The 15,275-nt window shown below is 37.8% G+C and overlaps 1 protein-coding gene across 3 annotated transcripts in view; it reads right to left on the minus strand.

Moving 5' to 3' along the window:
* The window catches only part of PARD3B (par-3 family cell polarity regulator beta), a 1,048,345-nt gene that overhangs the window by 653,010 nt on the left and 380,060 nt on the right, over window positions 1-15,275 (minus strand). For all 3 annotated transcript variants that reach the window (XR_009564558.2, XM_060301965.2, XM_030854060.3), the window contains exon 3: window positions 11,223-11,394. Coding sequence is in view for 2 of the 3 variants with exons in the window: in XM_060301965.2 (XP_060157948.1) it covers window positions 11,223-11,394 (172 nt within the window). In the remaining variant the exon portion in view is untranslated. The remainder of the gene's footprint in view (window positions 1-11,222; window positions 11,395-15,275) is intronic.

Genomic DNA, 15,275 nt, shown 5'->3' on the forward strand with positions numbered 1-15,275 from the left:
TGGCCTCTCCCGTTTTGGAGCACAGGCTCTGGATGCGCAGGCTCAGCGGGCTCACAGGCGCAGCCGCTCCGCGGCATGTGGGATCTTCCCGGACCGGGACACGAACCCGTGTCCCCTGCATCGGCAGGCGGACTCTCAACCACTGCACCACCAGGGAAGCCCCATACGAGTGCTTTTGATGCTCACAACAACTCCATTTGATCATTACTAATATTATCCATTTTACAGATGAGAAAACTGAGGCAAGGTGATATTAAATACTTGCCTATGATCACCCAGCTTGTAAAGGACAGAGTTGTATCTGACTTGTGCAGTCTTGCTCCATGACTTGGTACTCTTAATTTCTATACTATACTGTTATAAAGTAAATATGTAATATATAATGTGTATCCTTCTCCGTCCCTTGATTTTTTTTCTGGAAATAATGCATTGCCCTCTTGCTTCTTTAAGATATTAACTCAAATATATTCAGGTTACATTTTGGATACAGAGAAAACAACTAATTTTTAAGAAGATATGAATTACAGACAAGAATTCTGCTTAACCTCACATAACTTTTCACCTTAAAAAGACAGAATATTATATCAAATTGATGACAACTACCCAACAAATGCTAAAACACTATCTTTCAAAACAGGGCATTAAGAAGGCAGTTGAGGAAGGTCTTTTAAAGAAAATTAATTTTTGAGTAAGTTTTCAAAAAGGTCTGAAAAGGGAAAAAACCCCACAAAACTCATTCTGTAAACTTCTTTAAGGAAATCTTCCAACATGGTCAAAATGCTCCTTCTCAGTGCAGCCCACAGTGTAGAAGAATTCACATGACAATCCTGTTTAGACAATCCGAGCAGTCACCTGGAGAATGGTATTGTGAGTCAGAAGAACAGAGGGACTGAAAATAGCACTTGCTTAAACTTTCAGTATAGTGTACATAAATTAGGCTGAGGTATAGCCTATAGATTTGGAGAAGAAAAGATCACTGTTGGGGTCTAATCGGTAATTTATATGGTCCTCAGTGAAAAAGAAAGGGTGGGTCAGTGAACTCTACCTCCTGGCTAGAGCATATCTAATTCTTCTGAACAGTGCATTAGCTCAACTCACCAGGGAAGAAGTCTGGTCTCCAACTTCACTACCTAGGATTAAATGAGTACATTTGACGAGAGCATCTTTGGTGAAAAGGCTAGACAGATGAATGGATAGATAAATAAATATTCATCCATCAACCCATTAGGTCCTTGGAGACCTCACTTGGGCAGCTCAGGATGTTGGTGGTAGTGGAAAGACTAGGGATCCTAGTTATTTCTGGTCACCTAATAGGAGATAAAACTAGCACTGCCCAAAATAGAGTCAATAAAAACTGTAGCAACACAAACTGGAACTATTTCCATGAGCCTCTCTATCAACCAAAGACCCAAAGACAATTAACCAGGCTATAAGGAGATGTCCCACATGACAAATGGCACACACAGAAGCTTTTGTGCACGTCTAAATTTATTTACGTGGTAAGATCTTTCTTTAACTGTAAGGGTTTCTAACTGCATGCTCTGTATTATTATAACAACAGTTGTAAATTATAAAAATGGAAACCTAACCAAGTTAAGAGACTCACTTAGCAATTTATCTTAAGTCAACTAGATTGTAAGCTGCTTGAGAATGAGTTCATGACTTGTATTATTTTATATTACTCTGGTAGCCTAGCTAATACTTTTCATCTATTGGGCCAGTAATAAATAACTCTTGAGTAACTGAAGTCAGTGATAGTCACACCACCGGAGCACTGGCTCCGATAGACTGATCGGACAGACTGATTTCCACTGCTATATTCTTAAGCACAATCATCTGAAAAGAGCAGATGCCAGCTGTGCAAATGCTGAACTCTCTGCCATAAGGGCAGTTAACTGTAACATCAGACTAAAATCATGAGGTCAAAGGACATTATTCCTGAACTGTGACTAAAATAAGAACTTTGCCTCATGCTTTCAGATCTCCGGGACCGAAAGTCTATTTGTTTTAAAAACACAAGGAGAGTTTAATTGATCATCACAATTATGCAGAACCAGATGACACAAAGCCATTCAGCTTGCTGTTATCCATGCCATTTTTCAGAACATATAGTGCAAAAGGATATGGAAACGCCATTCTTATCAACAGTTTCAAGAAACATGACATTGAAGTAATGGCTTCTTTAGTCAATATTATCTTAAAACACCAAATACTAGTGTTATGGTTTTAAATAGGTTGTGGTAAGGCAAAATTCCTACTCCCACTTATTTTCCTTGATCATGGCATATTCCATACACATGCATTAAGTAATCATAGTCAAGTCTTCCATATAAACAAAAAGAAAATAAGCAAGATGTACCACATAATTTCCTGTACTTCAATTTTACGCACAGAAAAAAAATATATAAAGCCCCAAATTTCTTCCATCTGTAAAGGAGTTTCAGGAATTTAACAAAGAGTCATATTTATACTAAAAAGTAATCAGAACTTTTCTGGTATTTTTAAAAGGTCGCCTGTATGTTCTGATGGCTATCAAGATTTTCTCATTAAGCCTACGAACAAACAAAATGAATATCATTTTGTATGTACCATACGATGGATGCATTGTTTCAATGATAAATTGACAGGGTGTGGCACTGATATCTGGGAGGCTGTCTTATTTTATCCGGTAAACATTAAAAAAAGGGTAAACACGAGAGAGAGCTTTTCTTAAGGCAATTGCTAAGCAAAGGCTGCCACCTTTCCTTATCACCTTGGGATGTGAGAATGAACAGATCAAGCTGTTTCGGTATTTTTTCACTTTCATTGGGCCAAATCAAGATCTTAGTAAAATTTCAACATGGGTAGAGAGCAAGGAAATAACCCAATGTGTGTATATGGGGTCGTAATTCATCACATGGCTTTATCAGATAAAGCAAATGAGAAAATCCTGAGCCAGTCATAAAAGCATGTCCAACTCTGAGTGACTTGTCCTTAAGATGGATCTTCTGTAAATAATTAAATTAGTGGATTTTTTTTTTTGCCCTGCCCATCTGGGCGGAAAGAGAAAAAAAAAAAAGAACAAACCCATGTGTGCGCATACACACACAGACACACACACACAAAGAAAAAGTCCTAAAGGCTTAACCTTACATTTAACTTGTTAGTGCAAAAGAGGTATTACCATATTTTGAATTGTTAGCAAGATTCTTGAACTTCAAATTGCAAAGGAAAATCAGCATGTTTATTATAAATAATTTGTTTAGGTGTCATTAGAAATTTATGAGAAATATAATCTATTTTATGGCTACAAAGATTTATATTTATAAAAATTTGAATATTAAGAAAAATTTAATACAGATAAATAATTTGAAAGTATTCTGTAACAGACATGTAAAACCCAACTAGGGTCTAAAAAGCAGCAGTTGTATTTAGAGAATGAGGGCCATTCTACCTGGCCCTGTTGACTGCCTCAGAGAACCTGAATAGCAGAGAGTTGGGAAGTGGTTACAAGAAAAGCCAATGGGAGTTGTAATGATGGGTGGGGAAGGGAGGAAGGAAAGACTATGTGTGTGTATGTTGGGTAGGGGAGAGGAGGATGACAGTTTCTTCTATTAAAAGGGCAAACCAAAAATTATCAGTGGTCCAGGGAACTACAAGGAGGTGAGTATGACAGCGTGGCTGAAAATGTTTTTACTAGCGAGGGACTAGGCCTCTGCAAAGAGAGCTTCACTGGGCTTACTATTAAAAGCAATCTGCAAAAGAGGCTTGAAAACCCAGGGGTCTAATATCAAGTGAGCAGTAGGAAGGTGACCTTTCATTCCGTTTGTTTATGAGAGGATTTGCAGACTGTCTCAGTGTGGGTCCAGCATCAGCAAGAGGCCAAAGGGGGCTGGTGAACTCAATGGGGTTTTTTTTGGTTTGTTTTTTGAGGTCGTATAATCAACTTAGAAAATACAGCTGGAAAAGAACAAGAAGGAAAGCTTGGTTTTCATACACTGTCTTACATTTTTGGGGTAAATGGCTAAATGCAAATTTCCTTTAATAGTTTTTATTAGAGTACAGCCAACTTAGTACCAATTTAGGTACTGAATTTAGCCATTAATATAGTACACAAAATTTTTAAAAAAGAGACAAAAGGAAAACTGAGCAGGTGTAAAAAAGAATTGAATTAAGATTAAAATGCAAAGATAAACTGGATAGGAAATAGAAAAATGAAAATAGTTCTGTTAGGATGATGTTAATTTTTTATTTTTCCTTGCTTAACATTTGATAACTTAATAAATATCACTGAAAAGACCCTTATAAGAATATAGAATATCTTCAAGAAAAACTCATCATGCTATTTTTACAAAATGTTATCTGAACTGATTGCTTGTCTGTGAAGTGTGTTTATGCTGACCATTCATCTGCAATTACTCGGGACGTCATATTTGAACTATCATTCACATTTGTACTTCACTAACACAAACACAAATTATTCCTGTGTAGTAATTACCTTTTAATATTTGTTAGGAGTTGCTTGTCTTTAGATATTCATTTTATTCTTTCATTTAATCAAGTACCTCAGGCCCTTTTCCAGAGTATTAATTTTTTTAAAAAATATTCGATGTATAACCTGACTTTCCCTGTACCACCTCCCTCCCCAGCAACTTTTCATCTACTCTGAAAACAAACTAAAATAAAACCCAAAACAATAGCAAAAGAATAATGGTGCCAGAAATGGGTTAGAACACTGTGACCCCTTTAGTCCTGATTTAGTTACCGTCATACCAGAAAAGCATGCACACACTTTATAGACTACGTGGCTATGACTGATCGACGATAGCCTGGCAAGGTTACCATAGCTAATTACAACATCATTCATCTAAGCCTACATGGGAGAAAATACCAGGCTCCCAAGGAAGACAAAAGAAGAGAAAGGAAAACGATTCTATAGCTGTTAACTTTTGAATAATCAGACTCAATAGGAAACAAATAGGATGAAACTCTGACCGAATGATGACTTATGGATTCATCCAAGCAAATGACCTCAGTTCCCTGGTCATTTCAACTTGGGGTTTCACTGCCCACAGCAGAGAGCTTCCAGTAACAAGGAACCCTCACAGGCTTGGGTGCTTTGTAGTCAGAATTCAAAGGCTCTGCCAGAAGCCTGGCCCAGCCCTGAGCTTTCGTTCTGCTATGTGTGTGGTGTGACTGTGTTTGTCTAGGATCAGATGCCAATACTTAAACTCACATTATGGGCACAGCAGCTACTTACACACTGAAGCCTAATTAAAGGAATAAACTTCCCCCTGCTTTATTTTCTTCCCAAAGATCAGCGCCATAAAGGGATTTGGTTTCTTTAAAAATTCAGACAAACGATCCCACATGTTTCCCTTATTCAGTATATTAGTCAAAATCAGATAGAAAATGGTCACAATTTCCAACACTAATCTATCGCTATACCATATGATCTGGGAACTACTGAAAATAAAGAGAGGAGAACTCAATGTTTTGAAAATAATTATGTTATAACAAACATACAATCATAATTTTCCTTTCAGTTTTGAAGAAGCACAAACACACATGGAAACAATAAAGCATCTGAGGCACCTTTCGGCTTTCAAGTCTCAAAACCAAGAATCACTTTCAAACAGAAAGTATCTCATCTTCAAAGTTTAACACACAAGAGGAGAATAAAGCTAATACCATTTCAACTCCAAACTTTAATCAGATTGCTTTATATCTGGGTAATATAGATCACAAGAGTGGCAACAACGAAGCTGAAAGTACTTTTTATCCTGATACACTGTTTAAATTGCATTGCTTAAATAATTATAACTAAAGACATATTTTCTCGTGGAACCTTAACCCAAAATAGCAAATTTCAGTCAAGAATACTGAGGAAAAATTATCAAAAGGTTCAAAATAAAACTACGAATTAACTGGGGCCATAGGATGGAAATTGACAGGGGCATGGAGTCAGATTCAAATTCAGCTTGGAATTAATGAAATTCTCCTGGGACAATCATAGCCCATTAGAGCAAGAAAGGCCTATAGTATCGATGAGAAAACTATGGCCCAGGGAGATATGGCAGTGGCTCATAAGGAAGTAACCTGTATGATCTCAGTTAAGAATATTCACTCTATAGAATGCTAAATGTGTCCTGATTTATTCTTTGGTTGGAAAAATGTGATAGCTATAGGTTAAATGACTTGTCTGGATACACAGCTAGATCAAATACTGTAGGGTCTGGGACTGGCTCCATCTCATTGGTTCTCAAGGGACAAGGATTGGGTCAACCTTGGACTACAGCCTCATGAAGTATTTTGGGGAACAGCAGAAGGTCAGTTACCACTGATCATAAAGGCAGCATAAGGATTAGCTGGAGAAAGGCTAAAGGACTCTCATTCTTCCAAACATCAAACTAAGCGTCCTCACTAATTTGTCTTATTTACAGAAGGCTCTACATGAAGATACTTGAAATGTCAAAAAGGACAACAGTATCCACAATATGGGAGAAAAATTACCAGGTATCCCAAATATTAGCATGTTTGTTTCAGTGCAATTTTTCCCCAAACATACACACATGTGTGTAAGTGCATGTGTGTGCATACACATGGGATGAAGAAATAGAAGCAAATTCATTTTTGACACAGAAGGATTTAAAAGAAATTTTCTCCATATTAATTTTCTGGTACTTCCTTATTAGCTTTTTATTTACAACTATTCATAGTATATATTTATTAATTTACACTCTATCTCATTCCAAAAGGATATAAGGTGTTATTTTACCCCATATAGTATTAAAAGGTACAGATAATTGAAACCTACAATTAATCCAAAAGATGTCATGTAGCTGAAAGCCAAGAAATGCAGGTTCCAATTCTACTCCTTTAACCAACTAGTTATTTGACATCACAGCACACACTGAGTCTAAGCTTTTACTTGGTCACTTGTAAAATAATGTTAATTGTCTAGAAAATTGCTCTTATGAAATTCTATGGAATTGTCTATTAACAGATCAGCTTTTCACAAAAGTTATTCTAAGAGGTGTAACAATTCTTTTGAGTGAAGGTAGGTTTCTTTGCCGTAGGATTTAGGATTAGTATTAGGGTTCTCTACTGCCTACTCAACAGTCTTCTGCATCCCTTTCTTCCCTGCTAGTATAACCAATCTTCTGTGTACAAAGAGTGAGTGTGAATGAATTAAAACAGCATCTACAATTTAAATGTTCAATAAATGTTATTAATTAACTAGAATCAAATATTTGTTGAAATCCCAAAACGTGTTAGGAAGTACCATAGGGCTCCTCAAAGGAGACCTGGAAAACTCCTGAGCTAGGTGATTTTAAAGTCTAAATGGGCTCTGTGAATATGATTCTTTGCTATTCTACCTGGTGTTTGTTCTACCCTGTCTCTTCTCTTAAATAGACTCTTAGGTTAGCAATCTCTAGTCTACACAGTAATATGTACTGGCCAACTAAAGAAACATTATAATCTTGAAGTGTTAGAATGATTTGCTAGTTAGGGCTGAGTCAGGGCTCAGTCGTTTAGCATTACATTAGAAAATCCATTACAAAATAAATGGTAGGAAATAATTTAGATGAAGTTGGAATTATGTGTTTGCCCAGTTGATTTAAAATTCGTCTTGCAAATGTAAAAATATATATACCCCATTAGCTTACAGGGTGCAAAACTATGAATCCCTTTTGGTCAGTAGAAAATTTCTTCATCTTTGTATCCCTTCATTGTTGAAGAATTAAGAAATGCATTTATGGTACACTTACTGTACTATCTTAAAGATTTGGACAAGGTTTCACAAATAAGGGCATATTTGAGCTGGAGTTTAAAAGGTGCATACAATTTCACCAAGTAGAAAAGAGGCAAAGGGGTGAGCCAGGTGAAGGGAACACTAACTACAAAGACACAAAGGTTTGAAAGAAAGTAGCAAATTTAGGGAATGCCAAGTGGCTTGTGGTAGCTGCAGGTTAAGGTGATTGTAGAAGAGTGGCTAGTAATAAAAGTGGGCAGACAAGAAGGGGATAGATCATGAAGAGCCCCTGAATACGAGCTTCCTGCATATTCTGTGTATAAGTGTTTCAACTTGGAAGATAAAGAAAAGAGGTGGGCCCAACCGCTATCTGCATGTATGGAGGGGGGCGGGAAGGCTGTCAGTTTTTAACAGGATACTGATGATGACTAACTTGTGCTGGAGAAAGATACAAAAATTATACTGAATGTTGAGTGCATTTTTATTTCAGTATCAGTAAAACCTACATTTTTGGTGATTAACATGACCTAATGGTAAGAACATCTAGATTCCCAATATCTGTTAAATGGTAACAGATTATCTTAAGTAAGATAAGCATGCAAACCGATAATGGTTAAATTCCCCATCGTCTTGGATGGATCTCAAGAGCGAGAGAACCAGGGAGAATCAGCCCCGCGTGTGTTGTACCAGCCTGGGCTAATGAGTCCCATGAGAAGTAGAACCAGTTCCAGTGGCCTCTGAGAGCTGAGTGGGGAGCAGAGAGGATGGGCTGGGGCTTTGGGGCTTGGCATTTTATATGCCCCCTGTGGTGAAGAATCGCTGACACACACATGCTACTCCTCCTCTGACTACCCCCTCCCATTCTTCGTCTAAAGAAGGTCTCAGGGTGGGCCTGGCAGCACAACCAGGTCACCTCCCAGAAGAGCCATTCATGGATACTGCGTCTGCTGCCAAGCATATCCCTCCATCCCTGCGAGCCCAAGCCATGACCACACCCTGCCTTGAGGGCAATGAAAGGAAAACAGAATGGGCAGATACCAAAGCTGGTGGCTTTGCTTCTGTCTTTAATTCCTCTATCTGAGAAATCAATAAATACTTTTTTCTTTGCTTTTAAAGTTCCAGAAATGTAAAGTACTGAGTCTGATAGAACCATGAGAGTAGGTAAGGGATGATTTCTTCATCCTTCATCCCTGCCCAAATACCTCCATCTAATTCTGAGGAACTGTCTGCATCAGCTTGCTAATGAGTCTGGACATGGTTCTCCTAGCGGTGGGAAGCCACTGGAAGTTGTTGAGCAGGGGAGTTATATAATCAGCTTTGTGATTTAGAAAGGTAGATCTGGCAGAAGCAGAGATTCGGGAAAGCCGGCCCTGCAAAGAAGGTCAGTTTGAGGCCTCTGTAGTAGTCTGATTGATGGGAAAGCTCCGGCCTGCTTCAATGGTCATGGAACATGAAGGCTGAAGAAACTGTGGATGATGGGAAGAAAAGGAAGGAAAAGGATATAATGCCACGGTTTCAGACTGAATGGCTGGAAGGCAACACTGACCACCAAATAGTGAAGGCTGGCCAATCTCACCATTTCATCTGTGACACTAGGTGAAATGGGATTTGAAGCCAAGGAGTTAAGCATTTTCAGAATATTAATATTCAGAATATGAATATGTGATACATATTCACAAAATGACTCTCAGGAAAATGATATCACTGTCTTATTTTACAAAGAGCATATGAAAGACAGCACAGAAAAATTGTTCCTGACACTGGAGCTAGCAAGGGTTCAAATCATAAATTTGCCACCTAACAGCTATGTGACTTTGGAGGAGCTATTTAACCACTCTAGGCCTGTTTCCTCATCTCTTAAATTAGGGAGATAATAGAACCCAACTAAGTATCACGAAGCATAAATGAATTGTTAGGAGTACAGGATTTAGAATACGCGGTGCACTGCCTTGAGTTCTGTGCCTCGCATATAGTCACCACTGAATAAATATTATTTCCTATCTGTGTCTGACCCGAAATCAGTATTGAAGAAGCAGAAAAGTCCACCTTCAAAGATGGGGAACCTCAGCTTACTTTTCTTCCTACGCTGAACGTTATATTGCTCAGATGGTTCAACAAAAGCTGAAAAAGCCAAAGAAAAACAAACATTTTTCCCTGAGAAAGCTCATAAGAGAAAGGTGAAAAAACAAATTCCCAGGCACAGGGGTACTCTGAGGTTCAGCCTTTTGAAGACCACAGTGCTTGCTTATAAATAGAATATTAAAACAAGCAATTTTCTCCTTTCGTCTTCCCTTATTGCCTAATTTTCCTCCCATACTATTTGCATAATGGATAAAAGGCATCCATTATGCAAACGAATGATAGGGCTGTGAGGTTGCTGAAGCCACAAACTTCACTCCAGATGAGGAGAAGCTGCCACAAAGCCCTCCAACGACCGAGTTCCAGCAGAAGTGCTCTGCTGGCTTGGTTTCCAAATGATAGAGAAAAATTATGAAGACGATGGGTCATTTAATTTCCACTTGGTTTATTTTAAAAGGGGCACTGTAGATGCTTTCCAGAAAACTAGTACAAAATAAAAATATTCAGTATTGTGGCATGTAAAATAAACTGTATAATGTATTTTGTTTCAAATGGCAAAAATTATACTATGTAAAATTTTTACCATTTTAAGCATATGTTTCCCTTTGCAAAATGGAAAAAAACCTCTGTTCTAGCCTGAGAATTAACCTATAACCGGTGCTTAGAGCTGTCTCAAAATGTATGCATACATTCAACGGGAATAAAAAATGGTTTTAAGTACCAAAATATTAGTGGATTTTCAAAACTTTATGCTGTTAAACTGACCTAAAATTATCTTTAAGAGTTATCACCAATAACTGACATTATTTATCTTGGAGACATAAATTCACTAAAACTTTAGAAGAATGTTTATTTTCTCTTTCTACCAATACCTTCAAAACAAATATAACAAAAGGCAATTCTGAGCAAAATCACCAGGTTGGAATAAATCAGTAGGACAGAATTAGAAACTAACTTCAAAATGTTTTCCCCAAACTCTGAGTTATACAACTTGTGGAGAAGAAAAAGGTGGCTAAAACGGAAAGTGACCTTTTATTTCTAGCCTGGAGTCCTTGATAACCCTTAGCTTTCTCCAAGTGACTTTTTTCAGGGACTTTTTAAAAAATTTAAGCAGTCCTCATATGCTACGGATGAAGCTCATCATTTACAGTCCAACTCCTCCCCAGTAACTTCAAGGATATGCAATTCAGATTCACTTGCAATTCAAGAAAAACACTGCATCTATTGCCTGAGCATCAGCAGCTGCAAAGATCTACGTAAAAAAAATAATGTAGAGAAAGACAAACCAGGTTTATGTTTTTAAAGGCAAACACTAACAGGGTAAGTCATAAAGTAGAAGAAACTCATAGCCAGCAAGATGAGGTATTTCAACCAGGTGAAAAGGATGCCACTAAAATAATACACCTACCTAATTTCAGAGCAGAAGGGGTTACTTCAATTTCCCCACCAACTGGTTTAAACGCAGCCAGTTGGGCAGCCACTTCCGTCTCAAAAGCATCTGGGCTCTGCCGGCCTGCGGGGTTTCCACTGGGGCTCTCGATCTTGTGGAGTGGTTCTTGTTCGTCAAACACAGCAATCAGCTACAAACAAATCCAACAGCACTAATTACTTTGTAGAACGTGCATATCACATCGACCCTGTATCTAGCTGATTGTGATCTTTATTTGGTTTTGAAAAAAAATGACCTCTTAAAACTGAAAACTTTAATATTATTGTAGCACAACTCTTAATTCAATATTATGCCTAAAAGTGCCATGGCCAAGAAATAATTAATGGTTTGTTTGTACATTCCTGAAATAGAGATCCAATTCTGGCTAACCCTCTGGAAGGAATGAAATGGCCGTCACCTCCCCTCACCACCTTTTCTCATATGCCTAAAAGGACTTCAGTATCTCTTTCATTCAAGAGTGCTGCCAGACATGAAAGTTGAATATGCAGGATTTGAACAACAGACTTACATGGTAGAAGAGGACATTCCAGTTTTAGAGAGGTAAAGACGATAAAATTCCTAACTGTAACTGCCTTTCAGACACAATCATAATAAGTAGAACTGTACATACATGTGTATATTTACACACAATCTGTGTTTATCTTGTACACATCGATATCCCGTTTGTATTCATGCCTGCAATTTCGTTATGTTCCTTCATAACTAACTCCATGTTGGTTGGTTTAAGTCCAAAGACACTAAACCTCAGAACTTTTAATTATTCCCATCTTCATCTCAATTTTATTTCATATGAGAACTATGCTTCTCGTCATTAATATAAAAACGTTTAACTGTCCATCTCCAAGTCATTTTTCTTAAAATAGGGGCAACATATAATAAAATAATCAAGTAATTGGGCAAACACTGCTGTATAAATGGCAGACGCAGCCATTGGCGTTTCTGGCCAGCAGACAGCATCACGATAGGAACTTCCAATGGCTCTCATCAGCTGATGTGGAAATGTCCAAGTATGAGTGCAGTAGGCAGCTCAGGGATGTTACTGTCAATCCAATAAAGTGCAGTGAGTGCAAATTTAGAAAACTGCTAGTAAATTTTCAGAAATTTCCATTCATTAAATAAAACAAACCTACTTATCATTCAAACATTTATTTAGGAAAGGCATTCAAAGCCCCATTCATAGGGGAACCTTGTTGGCAGTAGTATTAATAACACCAGTGCAGGGTTAACCAATCAAAACATCATAAATTCCAAGTTCAGTCTTTCAAAAGAAATGAATACAATTAGGGATATGCAAATTGGCTATTCAAAAATAACCTTCATAATTGACTACTCATTTCCAGTATGGAGACTTCTTTAATTGGAAAATCCAACAATCCTCTCACCACGGAAAGAAATGCTACTCCCAAGGCATTATTTTTAATTCTTGAAATTGAGCACATACATTTTCTATTTTTAATTGGTAGCACTGATGAACCGATTTGAGATGACTTAAATGGATTAATAATGAAAGATTATTCTAGTATAAAAATAATCAGGAGAACTATATCTTTCTAATCATCTGGCCAAAATGAAGAGTTTAACACTTTAAATCCTGAAAAGGAAAACAAAATCAACTTTTAAAATGTGATAGAAGTGTTATTTTCATCACTATTCCTGTGACATAATTTCAATTTTACATATTGGTGAATTCTAACACATACTTGTAACATTTATTTTAATATACTAATCAACAAGGCAAAGTGGCTTATTATACTGGTACTACACACAGTTTTGTGTAAGATTTCCCTCTTGCTACATCCTTAAATCTTAGTAGATCCTACGTGCCTGAAATAATGGCAAAAAGAAAAAAAGGATATCACTCAGAAGTATAGTACAAAAGCTTAAACTTGATAGCTCACAAATAAATCATTATCTATGGCTCTTATGTAACCTTCTCTCCTTAAAATACTTCACTGTTTTCCATACTACTATTATATTCACACAAGGTCAGAGCATATGCAGTAACAATGTTATACCTATTTATCTAATGGGAACACAGGGTAGTCAGAGAGTTTGTTTCCCAAAGTGACAGACTAAACAGTAATCTGTACTAGAATCTAGTCCAATCCAGGGATTCAGACCATACTGTATTTTCCAAAAAAAGCTCTGTGAAAAGAGAGGCTACATTATGGAATGTTTACAGCTTGTCCAGGAGGATGTTATGCCCTAAAGAAATGTGTATTCTGCTCTTTGGAGATACAGGCAAATACATGACTTTCTCAAAGATGACAGTGAGACCTGGAGGCTCCCCAAATCTCATCATCTCTTTGATTAATTAATTGCCTAGTCTGTCTCTCAATCTCATGATTGACAGGAATTATCTCCACAGAGCCTACTCTGGATGTCTGGATGAATGGATGGAATAAAGTCTCTACTCCTGGAAAGAAGAGAATCAGCTCCTGAATCTGTGGCACCCAGACAAAGGCACTGGTACCACAAGTGCTGGCTGATAAGAGACTCTTCATCCAGTCTTCATCTCAACATCTACAGTATATCCAGACTTACACTTGCGTCAACACTGATAATTAATTTAAACCCTATGCTGTAGGTCTCTGTTAGCTGGATTACTTGATTCATCAAGAACACCTACATTCCTGGTGACACAGTTCCTGGTGGAGAGTGTTACAGAGATATGTAATTAACATAAACCACTGTTCTAATCCCTCAACAGAAGGCAGACTGATTTCCAAAGTGTCCAGTGTATGAAAATGGCCTTACTCCACCTTTAAACCCATTCAAAATTACCTTTCCCACAGCGATGAGCTGAACATTTAAAAAAAAAAAGAGTTATATCTTTATAAAAAATTTTCTGTTAAGGTTCCATTTAAACTAAACTTCTGTGGCATGTGGGAGATTTTCCACTGACACCTTAGGGACTGCAGTAACCTCAACTTTATGCAAAAGGCAAACAGGCAATATTTGATTTGGACGCCTTCCTCTTCTGCTGTCCTATCCATCTTCTGGTGCCCCTTCTGTTCTCCTTATGTGTTGCCAGTATTTTCATGTCACTCAGTACAGCAGTGATATTTTCATAAGACCACATGATCCAAAATGATCTGTTCAAACAGACTTTACTTCCAATCAAAACTCCCATCCCCACAGATCTCTATCAGCATTTAGGCATCTAATCCCCAGATACACACAGGTAGGTCAGTTTACAAATATGCTATTCACCTGCTCATCAAAAAACCAAAACCAAAACCAAATCAACCTTCTCAAGACTCACCCCTACTGAAACCACCCCATTTCCCACCTTCCAACTAAAGCCAAATTTGAAAGCTCTCCATAGAACAGTTTCCAATCTCCGTCCTCCTATTCTTTCCTGAGGCCCCTCTAGCCAGGCTCTCACCCCTCTCTTCCACTGAAACCGCTCTTATCAAGACCAAAAACAGTCTCCACGGTGCTAAATTCAAAGTCGCGTCTCTGGCTTGATTTTAGGCCACAGTTGATCACTGCTTCCTCCTTAAATGGTTTTCTTCACTTACCTTCCAGAACACCACGTTCTCTCAGTTTTGTCCTCAAATCCCTGGCCCCTCCATTAAGTTTCCTTTCACTTATCTCTAAAAACGTTAAAGTGAATACCTCTAAATTTGTGTTGTGATTGAATTTGTCTCATGGCAAAGATGTAAGTATATGCTGATAAATTCCATACTTCAATCTCCAACCCAGAGCTTCTTCCTGAAATCCAGGCTCATATGGTCAATTGCCTATCCTATCATGTCAGCAACTGAAAAACTCATCTTCCAAAGCTCTTTCCATAAGCTTTTTACATCCCTAATTAATGGCAATCCATCCTTCTAGTTGCTCAGGCCAAAAGACTTATAGTAATCCTCAATCCCTCTTTCCTTCCCTTTCTCCCCTTCTCTCATACACCGCACACACATCCAATTGGTCAATAAATGTCAAAATATAACCAGGGCTTGACCACTTCTTACCCCCTCCACTGTCACCTCTTTGGACCCAGCTCCTATA

Source organism: Globicephala melas, chromosome 7 (genome assembly GCF_963455315.2).
Source record: "Globicephala melas chromosome 7, mGloMel1.2, whole genome shotgun sequence".
In the NCBI taxonomy this organism is placed as follows: domain Eukaryota; kingdom Metazoa; phylum Chordata; class Mammalia; order Artiodactyla; family Delphinidae; genus Globicephala; species Globicephala melas.